The sequence below is a fragment of the Falco cherrug genome, chromosome 14 (assembly GCF_023634085.1).
Source record: "Falco cherrug isolate bFalChe1 chromosome 14, bFalChe1.pri, whole genome shotgun sequence".
NCBI lineage: Eukaryota > Metazoa > Chordata > Aves > Falconiformes > Falconidae > Falco > Falco cherrug.
Genome location: NC_073710.1, coordinates 21941475 through 21961407, shown reverse-complemented (window position 1 = coordinate 21961407; position 19933 = coordinate 21941475). Strand labels below are relative to the sequence as shown.

Sequence of the window (19933 nt, the reverse complement as noted above, 5' to 3'; positions counted from 1 at the left end):
CTCTAAGCACAGACACACACAGTGAAACCAGCAGAGCTGCAGACAGTGAAAAGGGGTTTTGGTTTTCTTAAAACAATTTATTATTTCAATTTTATATAAAAACCGTGCAATCAATTAACTCTAGATCATTGCTGGTTTCCTAGCACATCAGACCCTTTTCCCATGACAAAAAATACAAACAATGACAACAGCTAAACACAGAGTTCAGAATTTCAGTAAAGCCATTTGATTTCCGAAAGTGTCTTTCATTGACTGCACAATAATTACACCTGGCATGACACAGGAGGAAATCATATCATAATCTGGGATACAGAAAAATAGAAATCTGCCTGTATGTATATTATAAAATGTAATTCCCTCACGTATAGCATGTGATGGCACATCTTTGGTCTGCATTTATTGATCACCTCGCCCCACTTTGGCAGAGGCATGGTGCCCACCACCCCACTTCTCTGGCACCAGGTTCATGATCTGAGCATGGCAGCAGGTCAGTGGTTGTGTCGGGGCTGGGAGCACGAGGTATTTCGGAGTGCCAGAGAAACCCTTTTTTCCCCTGCGGCAAAGGGAGGAAGGCGGCGGGGGCCTGTCCCTGCCAGGGAAGAGGAGCTGATCCTGGCCCACACAGCCAGGAGCACCTCGGCTCCAGGACGGGGAACAGACCAAATGGCTCCATGCCCTGCCTGGAGCTGAGGAGAGACAGGAAACACACAGGCTCCTTAAACCTCCCCCCTAGCCCTGGTGACCCCAAGCTTTCCCTATGCTGAACAAGAGGGATGTGGACACCAGGTTGAGGGAATGTGGAGGGGGGTTGGCCGCCCCCCAGGCAAAGAGCAACATGACTCTGCTGGGGTGAAACGAGGTGAGCCACCTGCAACGGGTGGCTGCCAGCCGGGCCGGGGCCAGGGGGGTCCTAGTCGTCGTCCTCCCCGCCGCCGTAGAGGTCTGCCAGCTTCCTGAAGCGGCTGCCCCAGTCGTTGAGGTAGTCGTAGTCCTGGTCGCGGTCGGAGGCAGAGGAGTTGAGGGAGCTGAGCGAGGTGGCCTCTGAGCCGCTGCCCTCGTAGTCAAACACCAGCAGGGAGTCGTAGGGGGGGGCCGTGGGGTCCGTGTCTGCCGCCTTCAGGTTCTGGGTGGGGGGCAGAGGGGTCAGTGCCTGTCCCCCCCCCAGGCTGGGGACACTGCCGCTGGCAGTGTCCTGATGGTGCCCGCATGGATGGGGGTTCCACCCCTCCCAGTCCCCTCCCAGAGCACTGTGTGGGGCTGGGGCTGGGGCTCACCTCATCGATGAAATTCCCGATCTCGTCAGGATTGGCAGGCCGGGGCCGGTACTGGGGGGCAGTCATCAGTGGAGGGGCCACATCATTGCGGATCACCTCGGGGCGGGCATCCAGGCCCCGGTGCAGCTGGCTCAGGTCATAGTCCTGCATGGGGACAGGGTGGGGGAACATGGGGAAACAACGCTTAAGGATGGGCACGAGCACTGCTACACTGGGACCTGGAGTGTGAAGGAGGAGAGTGCCACAGGGACCTGGCGGGCAGGGTCCAGCCTGGCACAGTCGTCTCACCTGGTCCTCCTCACCACCACCCTCCTCGTCGTAGTGGTAGACGTTGTCCCGCATGTCATCCTCAGGTGGGAGCAGTGGCTCCTTCACCACCCTCCTGCGCCTGGCGAAGAGCAGCAGCAGCAGCAGCAGGACTGCAAGCAGAGTGCACCGGCGTCAGGGCAGCAGGGTGAGGGTGGCTCCAGCCCCGTCCCATCCCCATGCTGTGGTACTCACTCAGCAGCACCAGGATGCCACCCAGGATGCCCAGGATGGTGGGGATGCCCACGCCACTAGCAATGTACGCTCGCCGCTCACAGTTTTTGGCTGGCCCTTCACAGTCGCACACCTGGGCTTTGACTGGCGTCACCTGCACCTTGCCCTGGCCATCGGTCAGCTTCAGGAAGATGCTGTACTCCCCCGGCTCCAGCTGCTTCACCAGCTTCAGCACCAGCAGGTCTTGCACCAGAGAGAGGAGCTGGGCTCAGAGACAGGTCCCCTCTCCTCGGTTTGGGGACACCCTCGGCACCAGTGCAGAGCTTTGCGTGTGGCAGTTCCCCAACCTGATGCCCATCGTGGGGGCCAGCACCAGCTGCGCTTGGGGGAGCACAGAAAGCCAAGGGGACCTGGGATCTGGCCCTTGCTCGGTGTCTCCTCACCACCCCATGCTGAGGGCGGGTGGCCAGGCCAGACTAGGTGGCACTTACCTTGTTCAATCACCCTGACAGTCCAATTGGCACCAGAGCCGTGCTCCAGCCCTGCTTGGAAGGGGTAGGTGTTGGGGGGCAGGTCCTTGTCGACAATGTTCAGCGTCTGCTCCTCAGGCTGCCGGTTGCAGATGTCAAAGATCCGGGGCTCTGGCATGGGCCCGTTGTCGTTCACATCCTGGAGGAGAAGGAGCAGCGTCCCTGTGCCAGTGGCATCCGGCGACCCTGCAGGACCAGGGGTTAGCAAGGCACCTCGGGAGGGAGTCCTGGCCCCTGCCTCAGCACACGGGCAGGCAGCAACAGCCCCTTCCCAAAGGGCAAGGCAGGGCGCTCCTCACCACTGTCCACCGCCAGGACAATGGCCTTGTAGGTGCTGTTGATGGCGTGCATTGACTCCCGGTCCAGCGGCTGGGCTGCCGTGACGATGCCGTTCTCAGGGTCGATGGCCAGCCACCCCGCGGGGTCACTGCCCATGCGGTACCTGGAACACACGAGGGTTCAGCAGGAGGGATGCAGCGTGTGGCACAGTGCAGCCCTTCGGGCACCGCAGCATGCCCCCCCCCACCCCCAACACCCCCCCACTCACGTGATTTTCTGCCTCTGATCCTTGTCCGGGTCCTGGGCAGTGTAGGAGGTGACCTGGTGCCCCAGTGGCAGATCCTCCATCACCTCCACCCTCTTAACTGGGGGCACGAAAACAGGGGCTTCATTCACATCTCCAACCAACACCAGGACACTGGCTGTGGAGAGCGGCAGGGGCACGGTGAAGGGGACGGCATTCTCCACTGTCACCACGAGGTTATACCGGCTTCTGGTCTCGTAATCCAGGCCCTGGAGGGGGGCAGGAGAGAGGAGCTGGGTAGCACTGGCAGGGAGGCAGCTGGTGCCAGGGCGGCTGTGCAGCAGCAGGACCCACCTTGGCGGTTTTCAGGATGCCATCGTTGGTTTTGGGGTCGGTGGTGATGCTGAAGTCACCATCCTGGTCTCCGCTCTTGATGCGGTAGACAGCTTGCCAGGCAGGGGAGCCCTGCATGTCCCCGTCCATCACGTGCAGCCGGGCCACTACCACCCCCACCTCATTTTCATTCACCGTCCCCTCATACTGCAAGAGAGGGGACAGGGATGGTCACCCGCACGGTCCTGGGCACCACCATGGGGTGGGTGCAGGGGCTCGTGCCGTGGTGGCCCGGCGAGGGCAGTGGCTCGCAGGAGCTGGCTCAGGTACCGAGGTGGGGTTGAAGATGGGAGGGTTGTCGTTTGCGTCGGTGACTTCCACGATGGCGGTGGCAGTGTTGGTCAGGCCACTGCCCTCCTGGTCCGCAGCCTGGATGATTAGTGTGTAGTTGGGAGTGGTCTACAAGTCAAAATCACCATGGTTAGGGCAGGGGTAGGGTCCAGCATGTCCCCCTTCTCTAGGGGGGACATCACCTGCCGGCTCTTCCACCCTTCTCCAGTCATGGTATTCATCACCAGCACAGACACTTGCCAGCGTCCCCACTGCCCACCCAAACGACTGGGAGTCCACCCGCCCCCGGGACTCAGCACAGCTGGGGGCCCCTGCAATGTCCCTAGCGCAGATCCCAAATGGACTTGGGGCTGCAGACACCCCAGAGCAGGGCAGTGACCCAGGGATGGCAAATCCCCAGACTGGCCCAGACCCTGGGGCTCCAGCATCCCTGGCTCCCCACGGCAAGTCCCACTGCAGAGCTGGTGCACAGTCCCCTGAGACACAGCGAGGGTTCCCACCTCTCGGTCCAGCCCGGTGCCGATGACACTGATGATGCCCTTCTCCGGGTCAATGGTGAACATCCGTTGCGCACTCTTGGGCTCCTCGCTGAGGATGGAGTAGTTGATGATGCCGTTGTTCACATTGACCCCATCATCTGCATCTGTGGCGTTCACGGTCATCACAGATGTGCCTGGACACAGAGACAAGCAGGGGGGATTTTACTCATCAGAGGAAACCAGCTGGACACCCTGGCACAGCTCCGGCTCAGCGCCCTGCATGGTCCCAGCCACGGGGCCCACGGCATGCCAGTCCCCCACGCACCCGGCTTTGCGTTCTCCTCAATATAGCCAACAAAGACTTGCTTGGTGAAGATGGGCCGGTTGTCATTCTGGTCTGTGACGGTGATGATGATCTCCATGGGGTCCTCCACAGGCTGCCCGTTGGCCGACACGGCGTGGGAGAAGAGCTGCGAGGGGCACCGTCAGCTCGTGTGCGGCCCCAGGGACCATCCCCTCCCCATCCCGGCCCCCCACTCACGACGTATTTATCGATCTCCTCCCGGTCCAGCGGCTTCGTCACCTCCAGCCACCCCGTCTCCCGCTCAATGGTGAAGACGCCCACGGGGGGGGTGTCCGCCCCCTGCCCCGTGATGCTGTAGAAAACTGTGGTCTCCTTGTCCTTGTTGGATTTGATCTGGCAGCGCGGCAGAAGGGGGGGTTAGGGGGGTCCCAGTGCTCTGGGGACCCCCCCTGCCCTGCGCCCCGATCCCCTGTACCTGCACCAGCTTCTTGGGGAAGGGTCCCCGCTCGTTCTCGGGGCAGTTGATGGGGGGGATGACCCAGTCCCTCTTCTGCCGCTGGAGGCCATGGCCGTGCTTAGGGAAGATCAGCACGTCAGGCACTGCGTCCTGCAGGGAGAGCAGCTCGGCTCAGTGCCAGCACCTCGCCAAACCTTCTGCACAATTTGCCCTGGGGAGAGGGGTGCAGCGACTCCAGGGAGAGGAGCTGCGCTTTACCTGGTGCTGGTGGAGGTGATGATGCCACCACCTGCGCAGGGTCACCCTGGTCGAATGCTTCTTGCCCAAGACGTCCCATGCGTAGACAGAGAAGCTGATCTCCTGCTGCTGGAGCTGCAGGGGCCGGGTTGCAGAAATGACACCATCCCTGCTCACCCTGAAGTGTGTGTCATCCGAGAGGTACATGGCACGCTGCTGCTCACCACAGTTCACAAAGCTCACTGGGGACAGGGAGAGTGAGTGGGCAGGGGGCTCCTGGTGCTGCCCGAGGGGGAGCTGGTGAGGGCAGGGCAGGAGGCCAGACACCATGGGACAGGCAGGCAGCAGAGCAGGAGGGCGCAGGACAGTGCATGGGCATGGGCACATGCATGATGGCCACAGCTTGGAGGCTCGGGGGGACCGTGGGGTCACAGGTGCAGTGGGGACACAGCATGCACAGTGCCACATGCCCTACCAGGATCCTGTCCTGGGCACGAGCAGGGTGTATGGCATGACACACAGTGCATCCCTGCTGTGGCTTTGGTGCAGGACACGGCACAGCACAACCTGCCGTGCTGTGGGATCCCTGGCAGCCTGTGACAACGGGGCAAACGGCACGCAGCACAGCGTGTCCCCGCTGTGTGGAGCACATCCCCGCACACGGCACTGTGCACAGCCCATCTCCGCACATGGCACATCCCTGCCATGCAGCACATCCCCATGCATGGTGCATCCCTGTGGCACAGCACATCCCCACATGTGGCACAACACATCCCCACATGTGGCATGTCACTGTGCCACGCCTGTGGCAGTGGGTACTGCTGCTCTGGCTGCTCTTCAAATAAAAACAAGGGCAGCACGGCAGCACCCACTCACCTGCACTGGCACCCAGTGCCCCGGCAGCCAGGCCGGGGGGGCCATGTGTGTTGCCAGGGCTGATCCACAGGGCACTGCAGGCCGGTGGGTTACGGTGCCCCAGTGCCTGAGGACCCATGTGGGGTCCCTGAGCCCCCACACGTCTGGGGACCATGGCCACACGTCTGCAGCAGGGACAGCCCAGGCTGCGACCCACTGCAGGAGGGGAACATTAACCCGTGTGGCTGAAAGGTACTGGCCCCAGTGCACCCATGGTGCTGGGTGACAGCTGGGGCACTCAACCTGCCCAGGCACCCTTTGGGACCTCCGACACCTCTGCTGCAGGGAGGCCCCAGGGACAGCAGGCACCCACCACTGACTAGGACCAACAGTGTCCTGGTGTCACCAGCTTGGCACTCTGCTGGGGCACAGTATGAGCCAGGACCAGCACACGGGGGCCATGGCCAGCCCGCGGGGAGGCTGTGAGCAGCACAGCGGCAGTGTCAGGCAGTCAGCAGGCATCACATGAGCGGGTGCCTCGCTGCCGGGATCTCCTGAACAAACACCCTTTGTCTGCGAGATGGTTTGTTTGAACTAGCAGCACCCGGGCTGGGGTCCCTGCCAGCGCTGCCGCCACCGGCCCTGGCGTGACCCACACCGTGCAGAGTGGGTGCCGGGGCTGTGCCACAGGAAGACAACGTGCCTGGGGTGGGGGGCAGCGAGCACGCCCGAACGCCGGGCACGAGGCCACTGCTGGGGCTGGGGCTGCCGTTGCTGGTCCCACTGCCCTTACGTCAGCCCACTTGCAGCCCAGGAATTCGGAGGTGCCGGCAGGATGGAGGCAGGTGGGGAGCGATTGCCAGGCCCTGGGCTGGGGGCTGCCCCCCCTGCCCACCACGGTGCTCCCAACCCAGCCCAGGCAGCCAGGGAGGACCCGCCGGCACGATGCCAGCCCAGCTCAGCCCCACGGCGGGACCCCCGGCAAAGGCTGTGGGCCAGGGGAGCCGGTGGGGCTGGCTGGGCAGGAACGTGCCAGGGCAGGCCGGGTGCTGCCGCAGCGGGGGCCGGCGGTGGGGAGAGGCACCCCAGCACCTATGGGCACAGGCACAGTACTTGGCACTTGGGACCTGGCACCGTGCTGGATGGGAGCAGCGAGTGGGCAGTGCTCGGCCCTCAGCCCCTCACTGGGTGCAGTGAGTGCTCGGCGCTCAGACCCACGCCAAATAGGTGCAAGGAGCACTCAGCGCCGGCTCCCCCCCTTCCCACCTGGCCGTGCACAACCTGTTTTTCCAGTGGTTCCAGCTCCTCAGTTGAAGGAAAGCCTTCTGTAACCCTCCCCTCCCCGGGGCTGGCAGCCGGGGGGGCCCCTCTCCTCTCCTCCTGCAGAGGGGCAGGAGGCCAGGAGAGCTGGATGGGGGTCCCTTGGAGGGGTCCCCCCCTTCCAGACCCTCGCCACCACCCACGGGGCGCTGGGGCAGCCAGACCCTGCGTTACCAGACTACCAACCAGGGCAGAGGGATGAGACCCTGCACCGGGATGGGGACCAGAGCAGCCCACCAAGCCACCCTGCGTCCCATGGTGTCTCACCAGGGCTGGGCACAGACTGACTCACGGGCAGAGCTGTGGCAATGCTACCACCCTCTGCTGCCGGCTGTCACCACCCCGGTGGTGCCTGGTCTGCGTGGGTTGTGCAAGCACGGCAGTTCCGGGGTGCAAGCTGGCGACAGGGGGGGGGGTGGATCACGTCAGCCTGTGGGCAGCCAGGGCAAAGGTGCTGCGAGCGCCGCATCCTGTCAGCGCGCCCACTGACGTCACCCAAGTTTCGCTGTGACTTCAGACTTGAGGTTCCCCCACCCAGGGCTGACAGGGAAGTGTCCCAGCCCCTGCCATGTCCTGCAGGGCCCTGCCACCCCAGAGACCCCCACTGCCACCCCAAAGACACCACCACCACCCGCTGAGCAGAGCAGCCCGGTCCTGGCCCAGCCCCGGGGACGCCGCAACCCCCACGCAGGTGTTCGTCTCCCCAGCCCCAGCGCTGTGCGGGGCCTGTCCTGACCTGCTGGAGGGAAAACACTGCGCTCAACTCATCAGCCTAATTACAGGCCAGCTCGTCAGCCCACCCTCACTGCAGCCTGGTTGCGGGCTTTGGTGTGCTGTGTGGCATGGCATTGCCAAGCACCCACCACACTTGTCCACCTTCATGGCAGGGCATCACCATGGTATGGCCGGGCATCACCAGGCTGGCACACGACCCATATGAGCAGACATCTTCCCTCCTCCCACACCCCGTTTCCACCCAGGACCCAAAACTGGAAGTGCTGGTGGTGGGATGAGGAATTTCCAGCAGGTTGAGGCTCTGGGGACCAGCCCTAAGCAGTGAGGAGACGCTGAGGCCTTGTGGCTGCCCATCACCCTGATGTTGGGCACTGCTCCAATGGAGACCAGGGCTACTGCAGCTTTGTTAATGATCAACCAGAAAGCTAACAAACCGGCAATTCCTGAGGTGTGGGGCAGGGTCCAGCTCCCAGCTGCATACCCGCAGCCCAGGCGAAGCCCTTCTGCCACCGGGGGGGTTTAGGAGCCCCCAGTGTGGTGCTTTGCACTCCCAGCCCTGCGCCCGCCCCAGCTGCCCCCGGCAGACCAGGGTGCCAGCACCACCATCAACCATTAGTCAGCGCAGATGGCGACACCCCCAGTGCTGCCCTGGGAGCCTGCATCCAGCCACTGTGTGGCCCCCCAGCACCCATGGGTTGGGGGGTGGGATGCACAGGGCACCCCAAAGCGGCCGCAGGTCCCCAGCACCCGCTTCCCTGGCGCCTCCCTGTGCACCCAGAGCCGGCAGCACCCCAGCACATGGCTGCCATGGCTCGGTGTGCGGTTGGCAACCCAGGCTGGGGCCCAGCCCGGCACAGCCACGCAGGCAGAGCTCACTGCCGGCACCCACCGCAGTGAGACGGGGCTTTTACACTGGCATGGTGAGACACCACCGTCCGCACGCCGAAGGCTGCCCGGGGAACCTGCACTGGCTGCGAAGGGCAGGTGTTTGCCCCTGCAAACCCGGGGTGCTGGGTCCCCACGGCCAGGCGAGGTGTGGGGCAGGACCAGGACGGTGCCGGTGTGGCCCCATGCTGCAGCACGCCAGCCCCAACAGGCCTGTGCCGCCTGAGTCAGCACCGCCCGCACCGGCGCACCCAGGGAGAGGCACCCGCTGCCCCCGCGCCGCACCACCATCCCGCCGCCATGGGAGCATGGGCACCCACGCTGCCCCAGCCCCTTGCCGCGGCTGTGTCTGCGGTGCCACCTGTGGCAGTGTGCACCCAGCCTGTCCCCACTGCTGTGGGGCCAGCCCCATGGCCCTGTCTCCACAGCCACCCACAGAGTCAGGTGGAGAGTGTCCCCATCGCCACCCCGGCACCGCGCAGGCACGGAACCACGGCTTCGTCCACCGTTGCCAAATCCAGCGCCGTGCACCCAGCCCATCCCCAGGACCACCCCAGTGCCACGCGCCCATCCGTCCCCACGGCTCCCCGCCTTACCTCGCCCCAGCACCTGCCCCGCCGCCACGCTGTCCCGGGGCACCGTGAGGTTGAAGGTCTCCGCGGTGAAGCCGGGCTGGCACGGCACGAACTGCTCACACAGCCGGTGGTCGGCCTGCCCGGAGAGAGGGGTCAGTCCCGGGCAGGGTCCCGCCGTCCCGGGTCCCGCCGTCCCGTCCCTCACCTGGAGCAGGAGCAGGAGGAGGCAGAGCGGGGCCGCGCAGCCCCCCCACCGCCCCATGGCTCGATGCCGCTGCCGGTGCCGCTGCCGGTGCCGGAGTGATCGGGGCGCTGCCCCCGCCGAGCCGCAGGTGGATCCCGATCCCGATCCCGATCTCGGTCCTGGTCCCGGGCCCGGGCCCGCCTGCAGGTGCCGGCCCCCACCCCGGGAACCGCCCCGCCGCGCTCCGCCCCGACGGGAGGCGGCACCGCCCCGCCCGCCCCCGCCCCCGGCCCCCGGTACCTCCGGTAACCCCGTGCCCCGGCCCGGCATCCCCCGGCTGCGGGAGCCCCGTCGGTGCCGCTGAGTGCCCGGAGCCGGGAGCGACCCGGGGCGCACCCACCCCACGGCCCCGGGGAGGGCAAACGCCCCCCCGGGTGCTGCAGGCCCCGGCCCCGCCAGGCCCCCTCCCCTTGTCCCCACACACGGGAGGGCCGGGGTGGCCCCACGCCACCGAGAAACCGGCAGGGACCCCCGCTGCCACCGGCCGCCCCACGGGGCTGAGCCCAGGGCTGGTGGGAAGCGCCCGGTGCTGGGGATGTCCCGGGCTGAGCCCCCTGCCCACGTACAGCAGTAGAGCCCGCGGCCCCCCCGGTGGAGGGATTTATGGCTGGTAGCTGCGTGGCCGGGGTCCCCCATGGCCAGGGGCTGCCCCGCAAGGGGCGATGGTCACCTCGGGGGGGGAAGCTGCAGGGGTCAGGGCTCCAGCACGGGGGGAACTGCAAAGTCAAGGGGGGGTTTGTCCCCACAAATGCCCGGTGCCACGGGTGCTGCTCCCACAGTGCAAAGGGTGGGGGGCTGTGCCCTGCCGGTGCTCACCGGCACTGGCACCGCACCCTGCAGGGACAGGGACACGCTGGGGGGGCCCCGCTGTTGGGGAGCCACGAGCACTGTCCCCGGGACAGGTGGTGCTACCACCGTGCCCACAGGCACCACACATGTGGGGAAGCACTGCTGCGGGCAAGGGGCTGGGGGGGGCACAGTGGGGCTGGGGTCAGCACCAAGGCCCAGGGCGGGCAGCAGCTCCTGGCTCCCCCTCGGCTAGGGCACAAAGCCATGCAGAAGCTGGAGCATCTAAAAAAAGCCACCACATCCTTTATTAAAACTTACACCAGCACCTGCTCACCTCGTCCGTAGCATCACACTACCTTTATTTCATACATTTAAAAAATAAAAATAAAAAAAAAAAAAGAAGAAAAACAGAGAGGAAGGCGAGGGGGCTGCCGCTGGGGAGGGGGCACAGCAGGACGGGGCAGCCCCAAGGCACAGGCAGCGGTAAGGCATGGGGCAGGGGGGAGAGGGGTCCTAGTCGTCGTCCTCCCCGCCGCCGTAGAGGTCTGCCAGCTTCCTGAAGCGGCTGCCCCAGTCGTTGAGGTAGTCGTAGTCCTGGTCGCGGTCGGAGGCAGAGGAGTTGAGGGAGCTGAGCGAGGTGGCCTCTGAGCCGCCGCCCTCGTAGTCAAACACCAGCAGGGAGTCGTAGGGGGGGGCCGTGGGGTCCGTGTCTGCCGCCTTCAGGTTCTGGGTGGGGGGCAGAGGGGTCAGTGCCTGTCCCCCCCCCCAGGCTGGGGACACTGCACGGGTGTGGGGGACAGCACCAAACCACCACCCCGGTCCCCATGCAGGCTGGGGCTCACCTCCTCGATGAAGGTGCCGATGTCGTCGGGGTTGGCGGGTCGGGGCCGGTACTGGGGGGCCGGCAGGAGGGTGGGGGCCACATCATTGCGGAGCAGCACCTCGGGGCGGGCGTCCAGGCCCCGGTGCAGCTGTCGCAGGTCGTAGTCCTGGGGGGGACATGGACACACAAACATTGGGGAGGGGGGGGCAGGGTCAGGCTGCCCGTACCGGCACCAGCCCCCACAGTGCACCCACCTGGTCCTCCTCCCCGCCACCCTCCTCTCCATAGTAAAAGACATTGTCCCGTGTGTCGTCCTCGGGCAGCAGCAGTGGCTCCTTCGTCACCTTCCTCCTCCTCATGAAGAGCAGCAGCAGCAGCAGCATGACTGGGGGGAGGAGCAGTGGCGTCAGCAGGGTCGCACCCCCTGGGCTCTGCCCCACAGCAGGGTGCAGCCCCGCAGCACCAGGACCCCCCGGATCCCCCACTCACGCAGCAAGGCCAGGAGAGCGCCCAGGGCAGCGAGGACGAAGGGCAGGCCAGTGGCAGGCTGGGATCTCTGGGGACAGCTCTGTGTTGGCCCCTCACAGTCACAGACCCGCGCGGTGATGACTGTGAGCTGGGCTTTGCCCGGCCGGTCCAGGAGCCGCAGGTAGACACTGTAGAGATCTGGCTCCAGCGGTGCCACTAGCCGCAGGGTGACTGTGTCACCTGCATGAGATGGGCGGCTCATAGCGGAGGACACACTGGTAACACCACCACAGCACAGCCTGTCTCACACTGAACATCCGCTCCCCTCCCCCGACATTACCTTCGCCACCGACCTCCGCGGCCCAGCTGTCCCCAGAGCCATGGGTGAGCTCGGCACGAAAGGGGCTGGTGTTGGGGGGCAGGTCCCGGTCGGTGATGGTGAGGACCTGGGGCTGGGGGCTGCGGTTGCAGACGGTGATGTCCCGGGGCTCGGCCTCGGGGCCGTGGTCATTGACGTCCAGCAGGGTGAGGAGCAGGGTGCCGGTGCCTGTGGCGGGTGGCAAGCCTGCGGGGAGGAGCGACACTGGAGGGGGGATCCTCCAAAACCAGGCCCCTCCTGGGGACAGGGATGCCCGGAGCAGGGGAGGACATGACAGGCAGCCCCTGGCACTGCTCTGTGCTGGAGCCAGGATGTGGTTCCCAGTGATGGCAGCACACGTCCCTCATGTGGGAAAGGGGGAACAAGGGCCCCTTTCATGGCCCTCACCATCGTCCACGGCCAGCAGTATGGCGGTGTAGGTGCTGTTCTTGGTGAAGGGGGACTCGCGGTCCAGGTGGTCCCGTGCCATCACGAGGCCGTTCTCAGGGTGCACGGTCAGCCAGCCCGCCGGGTCATGCCCCACCAGGTACCTGGGGGGCAGAGGGGAGCTAGTGCCATGGCAAGGGGTAGCGGGGACTCCCTAGACCTCAACCCCAGCCCTGGCCCTACTCACTTGATCCTTTGCCCCTGGCCTTTGTCAGGGTCCTGGGCCATGCAGGAGGCAAGGGTCTGCCCTGGCGGCACGTCCTCGGGCACCTGGGCAAGCTGCACCAGCGGATCGAAGACAGGTGCCTCGTTGACATCCTCCACGTTGACAGTCACCGTGGCGGTGGCTGTAGGCAGCTTCACGGCAAAGGGGGCCTCGTTGGCCACAACCACGTGGAGCACAAACTGCTTCTTGGCCTCATAGTTCAGACCCTAGGAGAGGGAAGGGGACAGGCAGCACTGCGTCATGGGCTGCAAGGTGGGACACAGTGGACACACACGGACACACACACACCTTGATGGTGCGGAGGACACCCTCATTGCTGGTGGGGTCCGTGGTGATGGTGAAGACACCTCCCTCATTGCCGCGCAGGATGGAGTAGATGGCTCGCCACGCCGGCGTGTTCGGCTCATCCAGGTCAGTGGCAGCCAGCCGGGCCACCTCCCGCCCAGCCTCGTTCTCCGGCACGGCCGCCTCGTACTGTGGTTTGGAGGCACCATCAGCACCACAGCCCGCCGGGCACCAGCCCATGGGGAGAGGGTCCTGCCGGGGGGACCCCACGTTACCATTTTAGGGTCAAATTCAGGGGCGTTGTCATTGATGTCTGCGATCTCGATCACTGCCAGTGCTGTCGTGGTCAGCCCGTCGCCATCCAGGTCAGCCGCCTGCACTGTCAGCGTGTACTCCCGCACACGCTGCGGTGGACAGAGACACTATGTCAGCCCCCTGCTCGGGGCTGGGGCTGCCCACCCTGCAGTGCCACAGAGCCCACCTCCCGGTCAAGGCCACTGGCGATGACGCTGAGGGCGCCGGTGGCCCTGTTGACAGTGAACATGTGGGGATGTGGCTCCCGTGGCTCCTGGCTGAGGATGGAGTAGGCGATGACACCGTTGTAGGTCTCCACTGCGTCATCCGCATCCGTGGCGGTCACCTGCATCACAGAGGTGCCTGGGGATGGGGATGTCCTGGTGAGTGGGGTGCAGGGGGGGATGACAGAGCACCCATATCCCCCATGGGGACGGTCCCAGGGCTCTCCCCAAGGGACGTGGCCAGTGGGAGGCAGAGCTTCACCGTGGCACAGGGTCCTACCCGGCAAAGCGCCCTCTGGCACGGAGCCCCTGAAGATCTCCTGTGTGAACTGGGGCTTGTTGTCATTTTGGTCTGTCACCGTGACTATGATCTCCATCGGCTCCTCCACCGGTTTGCCATTCTCAGACACGGCATGGGAGAAGAGCTGTGGGGTAGAAGGGTGAGCAGGCGTAGCAGTGCAGCATGCTGGCACAGCGCCGCACCGGCGTCCCCTGGCAGGGACCTACGTGATACTTATCGATGCGCTCCCGGTCCAGCGGCTGCGTCACCTTCATCCAGCCTGACTCCTTCTCTATGGTGAAGATGCCCTCAGGGGGGGCGTCTGCCCCCTGCCCCGTGATGCTGTAGAAGATCTTGGTGTCCCTGTCCCGGTTGGATTTGATCTGGGAGCAGACGTGGGGAGGGGGCAGTCAGCAACCCACCCCCTCAGCAGCATCACACCCTGCTCCAACACAGGGGGGACAGACCCCTCCCCAGCACCCACATCGGTGCCTGGGCCCCCATCCCCCTGTCCAGACCGAGACCCCCATACCTGAACTAGCTTTTTGGGGAAGGGGCCCCTCTCGTTTTCAGGAACCTTGATGGGGGGGATCACCCAGTCCCGCTTCTGCCTCCTGGGAGCGGCACGAGCTCCACGGTGCTCCTGGGGGTGGGGGGGCAGGTGAGGGTGCAGCCAGCCGGTGAGTTCAGGAGGGTTTGGGGGGCAGACAGGCAGCGTTACCTGGGGGGAGCGCCTGCTCCGCGCAATAAGTGGGGCAGGGTCTGGCCGGCCAGCAGCACCCCGGGGGGGTACAGCGAGCACCCTGGCCACCCCAGGTGGTGCGGGGCCCCCATCCTTCTGCACCCCAACGTCAACGTCGGGCTCCTCGGTCCCGTCGGGGCTAGCTGCAAGAGGGAGGGGGTCAGGGGCTGTGGGGGGACCCGTCCCGCAGCCCGTCGTCGTGTCGTGTCCCCCCCCCCGCCAGCAGTCCCAGCACCCCTGGCCCCCCAGGCTCCAGCAGGTCGGGCGGGGGCTGCCGGGAGCGGCGCAGGAGCAGGCTGGAAGTTTCGGCTTTGTTTTGTAGATGACGGGGAAATTCCTGAACAGGCAGAGCCCTGCCCCGGCCTCCCACCCGGTGTGTCACCCCCCTCGGGGCTCCCAGCCCCCCATGGCCAGGGCATGGGGCTCAGCACAGCCCCCCCCGCCCAGGACCACGCTGCATCGCCGGGGTGGACACGGCCCAGAGGCAGGATTAGGGGATTATCGGGGCTCAGCCAGCTCCGGAGGCTGAGCGGCCGGGAGGACGGGCAGCGGGGCTGCGGGAGCCGGGGAGCGGGGTAAGGAGGGCTGTGCCCCACGGCTGCCCCACACCGCAGCAGCAGGAGCCCCGGGCATCCCCCAACCCCACTCCCCAGCCGCGGCACGGCTTGCTGCTCCCTGCCGAGGGGCCGCCCGGGGTCAGGACCCCCCCCGTGCCCAGCCCGCCGGTGCCCCGGGCCCCATGCTGCCCACCGAGGGGGTCCCCAGCGGCGGGCCCGGCGGAGCGCTCCCCGAGCGGTGCTTTCCGTGCTCCGCGCCATAAGGCGAGCCCAGCCCCGCCGCCCCGGGGCACCCGCCGGCACCGGCGGCAGCAAGTCCCAGCCCAGCCCCGAGGCACCCACCCTGCGGGGACCCGGCTCTGCCCCGGTGGGTGCCCCATGGCTGGGCCAGGGGCGCCGGTAGCGGCCAGCCCCCCGCCCCAGCCTCCCGCTGCCGGGGGGCACCGGCAGCCCATCGCCCAGGGGGGCACAGCCCTGTAACGAGCCCCGGCCGCCCGGGGGAGCACAGCCCCACAGAGCACAGGAGCCCCGCCAGGCCCACGGCCCAGCTCCCCGGGAACCCCAACCGCCCCCACCCTCTGGGCAACGCCGCCCCCCCCCCCGAAAAGCACCGACCCCACGGCCCGGGGCGGGAAGGGGGGGGCACAGCCGGCCCCACAAGCCCGGGGGGAGCAAGGCAGGAGCGAGCGCTGCAGTGAGGGGGGGGTCCCGCCGCCCCCAACCCCGCCCGTCCCACCGGCGCCCCGATCCCGGTGCGGGCCCAGCTGCGCATCCCGGGGGGCCGGGCGGAGCCGCGCCCCGACGGCGCCGGTTACCTGGTGCCGGGAGCGGCCCGCGGCGCAGCCCCCGGGGGACACACGTCCGGGCCGGGGTGGCGGCGGCCGCCGGGAGGAGCGGGAGGAGAAGGAGGAGGATGATGAGGATGAAGAGCGGGCAGAGCCCGGAGCGCGGCCCCCGCATGGCCCGTCCGCTGCCGCCGCTGGTCACCGCCCGCCCCGCCGCGCCCCGCCGCGCCCCGCCCCGCCCCGCCCCGCCGGCCGCCGCCGCCGCAGCGCGCTGGTTCCAGGTGAGGCGGCCGCGCAGGTACCGCCCCGGCCTGCGGCCCCCCCGCCCCGAGCCTCCGGGACCCCCGCCACGCCCCCCGCCCCCGGTGCCGCAGCCCGACCCCTGGGGACCCCCCGGGACGCCGCCCCCCAGGACACCCAGCACCCAGCGGCACCGGCGGCTCTTCCGGCGCCTCCCAGCCCGCTGCCGGGGGGATCGGGGCGCTCACCCTGCCGGGGGTCCCGTCGGGCACCAGCCGCAGCATTGCCCCCCTTCCCGGCGCCCTGGGGGGGGGGCCACCCGGCCCTGGGCATTGCCCGGGGGCTGCAGCCCACTGGGTGTGGTGTCTCCAAGGGCCCAATGGATCCTCAGCACCCTGCGGTGCATGGCGCTGTTGAGGGGTGCCTGGAGCCCACCACCACCACCTCTGGGTGTGCTGGGCACCTGCGTGGGTCCCCCCGGGTGCCCTTCCGTGCTGGCACTGCCGGCTGGGCCCCCGCCTGCGCACTTGCCTCTCCCGGCAGGACTGGGCCAAGGTCACAGCCAACGTTCCCAGCTGGCACCCAGAGCAGTCAGTGCAGCTGGAGCCATGTCACCCTGCACCTTCTCCCTCCTCCTTCTCCTGCTGGTAGGACCATGCGATGGGGGCAGGGGGCTGCTGCACATCTGGGGGGGCGGGGGGGCAGGTGGACAGCCCCCCCAGCCCCTGGGCAGCGCTCTGCCCCCCTCCCCGCAGCCGCTCAGCCCCACTCACCATCCCACAGGACATGCTGGTCTTCCCTGAGCATGGCCATGGCCTCCAGCGGCAGAAGAGGGACTGGGTCATCCCCCCCATCAACTGCCCCGAGAATGAGCGGGGACCCTTCCCCAAGAAGCTGGTGCAGGTACAGGGGATCGGGGCGCAGGGCAGGGGGGGTCCCCAGAGCACTGGGACCCCCCTAACCCCCCCTTCTGCCGCGCTGCCAGATCAAATCCAACAAGGACAAGGAGACCACAGTTTTCTACAGCATCACGGGGCAGGGGGCGGACACCCCCCCCGTGGGCGTCTTCACCGTCGAGCGGGAGACGGGGTGGCTGGAGGTGACGAAGCCGCTGGACCGGGAGGAGATCGATAAATACGTCGTGAGTGGGGGGCCGGGATGGGGAGGGGATGGTCCCTGGGGCCGCACACGAGCTGACGGTGCCCCTCGCAGCTCTTCTCCCACGCCGTGTCGGCCAACGGGCAGCCTGTGGAGGACCCCATGGAGATCATCATCACCGTCACAGACCAGAATGACAACCGGCCCATCTTCACCCAGGCAGTTTTCAATGGCACCGTGCTGGAGGGGGCTGAGCCAGGTGAGAGCGATGCCACTGAGCAGGAGGCACCGCCGGGGGCACAGGGGACATGTCACCGATAACTGCCTGCTGCCAGGCACCCATGTGCTGCAGGTGCTGGCCACGGACCAGGACGACACGGTGAACTCCAACAATGGTATTGTGCTCTACTCCATCCTGCGCCAGACGCCGGGCTGGCCCCAGCCCCACATGTTTGCCATCAACCCGAGCACTGGGGCAATCTTTGTGACTGCTGCAGGGCTAGTAGCACAGGTGAGCCCCGGGCCACCCCAAACCTTGCTCTCGCCCCCCTGCTGAGGGGTGACACAGCCTCTCGCTGCAGATGGTCCCTGAATACACCCTGGAGGTCCAGGCGGCTGACATGGACGGGTACGGGCTGCAGGCCACTGCCACCGTCCTCATTAAAGTGCAGGTGAGGTGCTGAGACCACCCCCGTGCCCCCACGGCAGGTGGACAGCCAGGGGTCCACCACGGTGGAGCTGCTGCCGGTTCCTGGCAGCGCCCATGTGGCCGTCTGCCGCAGCGCCAATGTGCTCCGGGCGCTTTCCAAGGAGGGAGGCGAGGCTGGGATGGCAGCTCTGCCGTGGCTCCTCCTGGCCCGGTGCCCCGACGTCCCACTGGGCTCCGGTCCACCAACCCCGGGGCCGCGGTGCTGCTGGAGCGTGGGTGCTGGTATGGCTCTGGGGCACACCTCCCAGGGGGAAGCCACCTGCGCTGGCTCGGCCCAGCCGGGGCGGAGTGCCCGGTGCTGCTGTGGCCTGTGCCGGGATAGCGGCATCCAGCCTCACCAGCTCCCTGGGGAGAGGCTGCGGCGCTGGGAAGGGTGGCCGGTGCAGGGGATGGCGTTTTGCACAGTGTCACCAGCTGTGGGCTCCTGGTCGGGCAGGACGGAGGGAAGCCAGGTAAGCAGCCGGGCACTGGTGCTCGCCGCCATGCCTCACCGGCATCCTCGCTTCAGCCAGCAGCCGAGGCCTGGAGCTGGCGTGCCGGGACGCAGCAAGAGCCAGCCCTGCTCCGGGGAGGGAGCCTGGCCCTGCCCAGCTGGCAGCAGTGCCGGAGCCGCAGGATGCAGCCCCTGCGTCGCGCTCCCACCCTGTCAAGCACAACTTGGGGGCTCCCAGAGGGGAAGGGGCCCGGCTGCCACCGCCAGCGCTGCCCTTGGCCCCGCACCGCTGGCCCCAGGAGCTCTGGCGTGCTTGCAGGGTTAATGTCCACCCACACGGACAGGGACAGGGCTGCTCCCTGGGTGCAGGCCAGCTGCAGCCACCATGCCACGGCCCGCTGGGACGGACGGATGCGTGGGGGCCCGGTGCTGCCCCGGGCATGCAGCACCCCCCTGTGCTGGCGGCAACCTGGCAGGTGCCCACGCTGCCTGCAGCGGCAGTGCCTGGGGGGGAGTGGCAGCTGGGCTGTGGGCAGGGCCCTGGCACTGACGGAACTGAGCCCCATGACACGGGAAGGACATGTGTCGCGGCCCTGGGACACAGCAGGGTGCTGGGGACAGAGGGTTCTGCTGGGACAGCCCTGGCTGCAGGGAGGTGGTACACCAGTACTGTGAGCAAGGGTCCCTCTGGAGAGGGGCTGGGGGCTCGGCTGTGGCACGGGCAGCCGCGGCACAGAGAAGCGGGGAGGCAGGCAGCACTGCCAGCACACATCCCAGCCTCGCTTACTCCTCTGCCCCAGGCTAAAGATCCCCCCGAGATGGCGAATGGCCCCCTGACCACCCACGTGCTGAACACGGCGACGGGGCTGCCAGCCGCTGGCCTGGCTATCCGGCTGTCCCAGCTGCAGGAGCCGGGGCAGCAGTGGACGGAGCTGGTGCAGAGGTAGGAGAGCCGGCGGCAGCACTACAGGCAGAGGAGGCTGCTGCCTGTTCCCGGGCGAGCCAGCTGCCAGGGGCATCCCTCGGAGCTGGGGACAGCTGCGGTGGCAGGGCTTGCTCCTTCTGATTTCAGGTGGACAGATGCGGACGGGCGCTGCCTGCCCCTCCTGGCTGTGGGACAGGCCGAGGCCGGCACCTACAAGCTGCGCTTTGAGACGGCAGCGTACTGGCAGGGCCTGGGGCACGCCAGCTTCTACCCCTTTGTGGAGGTACGGAGCACGGGGAGCAGGTGGATGGGGCCCCAGGAGCCAGCTGCCACCACACTGGGACCGGAGCAAGGGTCCAGGTGCTGCAGCCAGGCTTTTGGGAGCTGCCGGCTCCACTCCGAGCATCCCCCAGAGCCCAGCTCTGGCTAGCTGAGCCTGCCGGAGGGAAATCGCAGCCTCTGCCTCCTCACTCTCCCCCAGGTTGTGTTCACCATCACCGACGCCTCCCAGAAGCTGCACATCCCACTGCTGATCAGCCCCTACTCCTACACAACGTACCGGGGCAGTTAGGGGAAAGGCACATCCTCCCCCCAGGGACGCAGGTCACCGGAGGCAGGAAACTACGCTACTGACACCATTAAAGGCTTCAAACAGCACCGCTTGTTTT

The 19933-nt window shown here is 67.0% G+C and overlaps 3 protein-coding genes across 8 annotated transcripts; 1 reads left to right on the top strand and 2 right to left on the bottom strand.

The window, feature by feature from the left end:
• Positions 1-56: 56 nt before the first annotated feature.
• LOC102055639 (cadherin-1) lies at positions 57-9702 on the bottom strand. Its single transcript, XM_055726928.1, has 16 exons — positions 9544-9702; positions 9360-9474; positions 4990-5210; positions 4750-4881; positions 4512-4667; positions 4296-4440; positions 3992-4164; positions 3471-3599; positions 3162-3347; positions 2832-3076; positions 2584-2726; positions 2246-2470; positions 1776-1997; positions 1563-1693; positions 1275-1418; positions 57-1123 (listed from the first exon to the last, which is right to left on the bottom strand). The coding sequence occupies exons 1-16, from the start codon at positions 9598-9600 to the stop codon at positions 911-913; spliced, it is 2637 nt and encodes an 878-aa protein (XP_055582903.1). The 5' UTR covers positions 9601-9702; the 3' UTR covers positions 57-910.
• Positions 9703-10713: 1011 nt separating this feature from the next.
• Positions 10714-16070, bottom strand: LOC129737367 (B-cadherin). Its single transcript, XM_055726871.1, has 15 exons — positions 15891-16070; positions 14498-14661; positions 14309-14419; positions 14004-14159; positions 13777-13921; positions 13460-13635; positions 13254-13382; positions 12982-13167; positions 12655-12899; positions 12429-12571; positions 12003-12227; positions 11684-11902; positions 11449-11579; positions 11214-11360; positions 10714-11097 (listed from the first exon to the last, which is right to left on the bottom strand). Exons 1-15 carry the CDS (start codon positions 16033-16035, stop codon positions 10885-10887), a joined length of 2535 nt encoding a protein of 844 aa, XP_055582846.1. The 5' UTR covers positions 16036-16070; the 3' UTR covers positions 10714-10884.
• On the top strand, positions 16068-19922 carry LOC102055294 (5-hydroxyisourate hydrolase-like). Of its 6 annotated transcripts, XM_055726877.1 has the most exons (10): positions 16118-16141; positions 16644-16747; positions 16884-17003; positions 17086-17241; positions 17313-17457; positions 17534-17709; positions 17780-17869; positions 19141-19283; positions 19413-19548; positions 19747-19922. In XM_055726877.1, exons 2-10 carry the CDS (start codon positions 16709-16711, stop codon positions 19834-19836), a joined length of 1095 nt encoding a protein of 364 aa, XP_055582852.1. In that variant the 5' UTR covers positions 16118-16141; positions 16644-16708; the 3' UTR covers positions 19837-19922. The 6 variants fall into 6 exon arrangements, with proteins under 6 accessions (XP_055582854.1, XP_055582852.1, XP_055582851.1 ...); XM_055726879.1 differs by lacking the exon at positions 16644-16747 and having other exon boundaries at positions 16068-16141; XM_055726876.1 differs by lacking the exon at positions 16118-16141 and having other exon boundaries at positions 16463-16747.
• Positions 19923-19933: the final 11 nt, after the last annotated feature.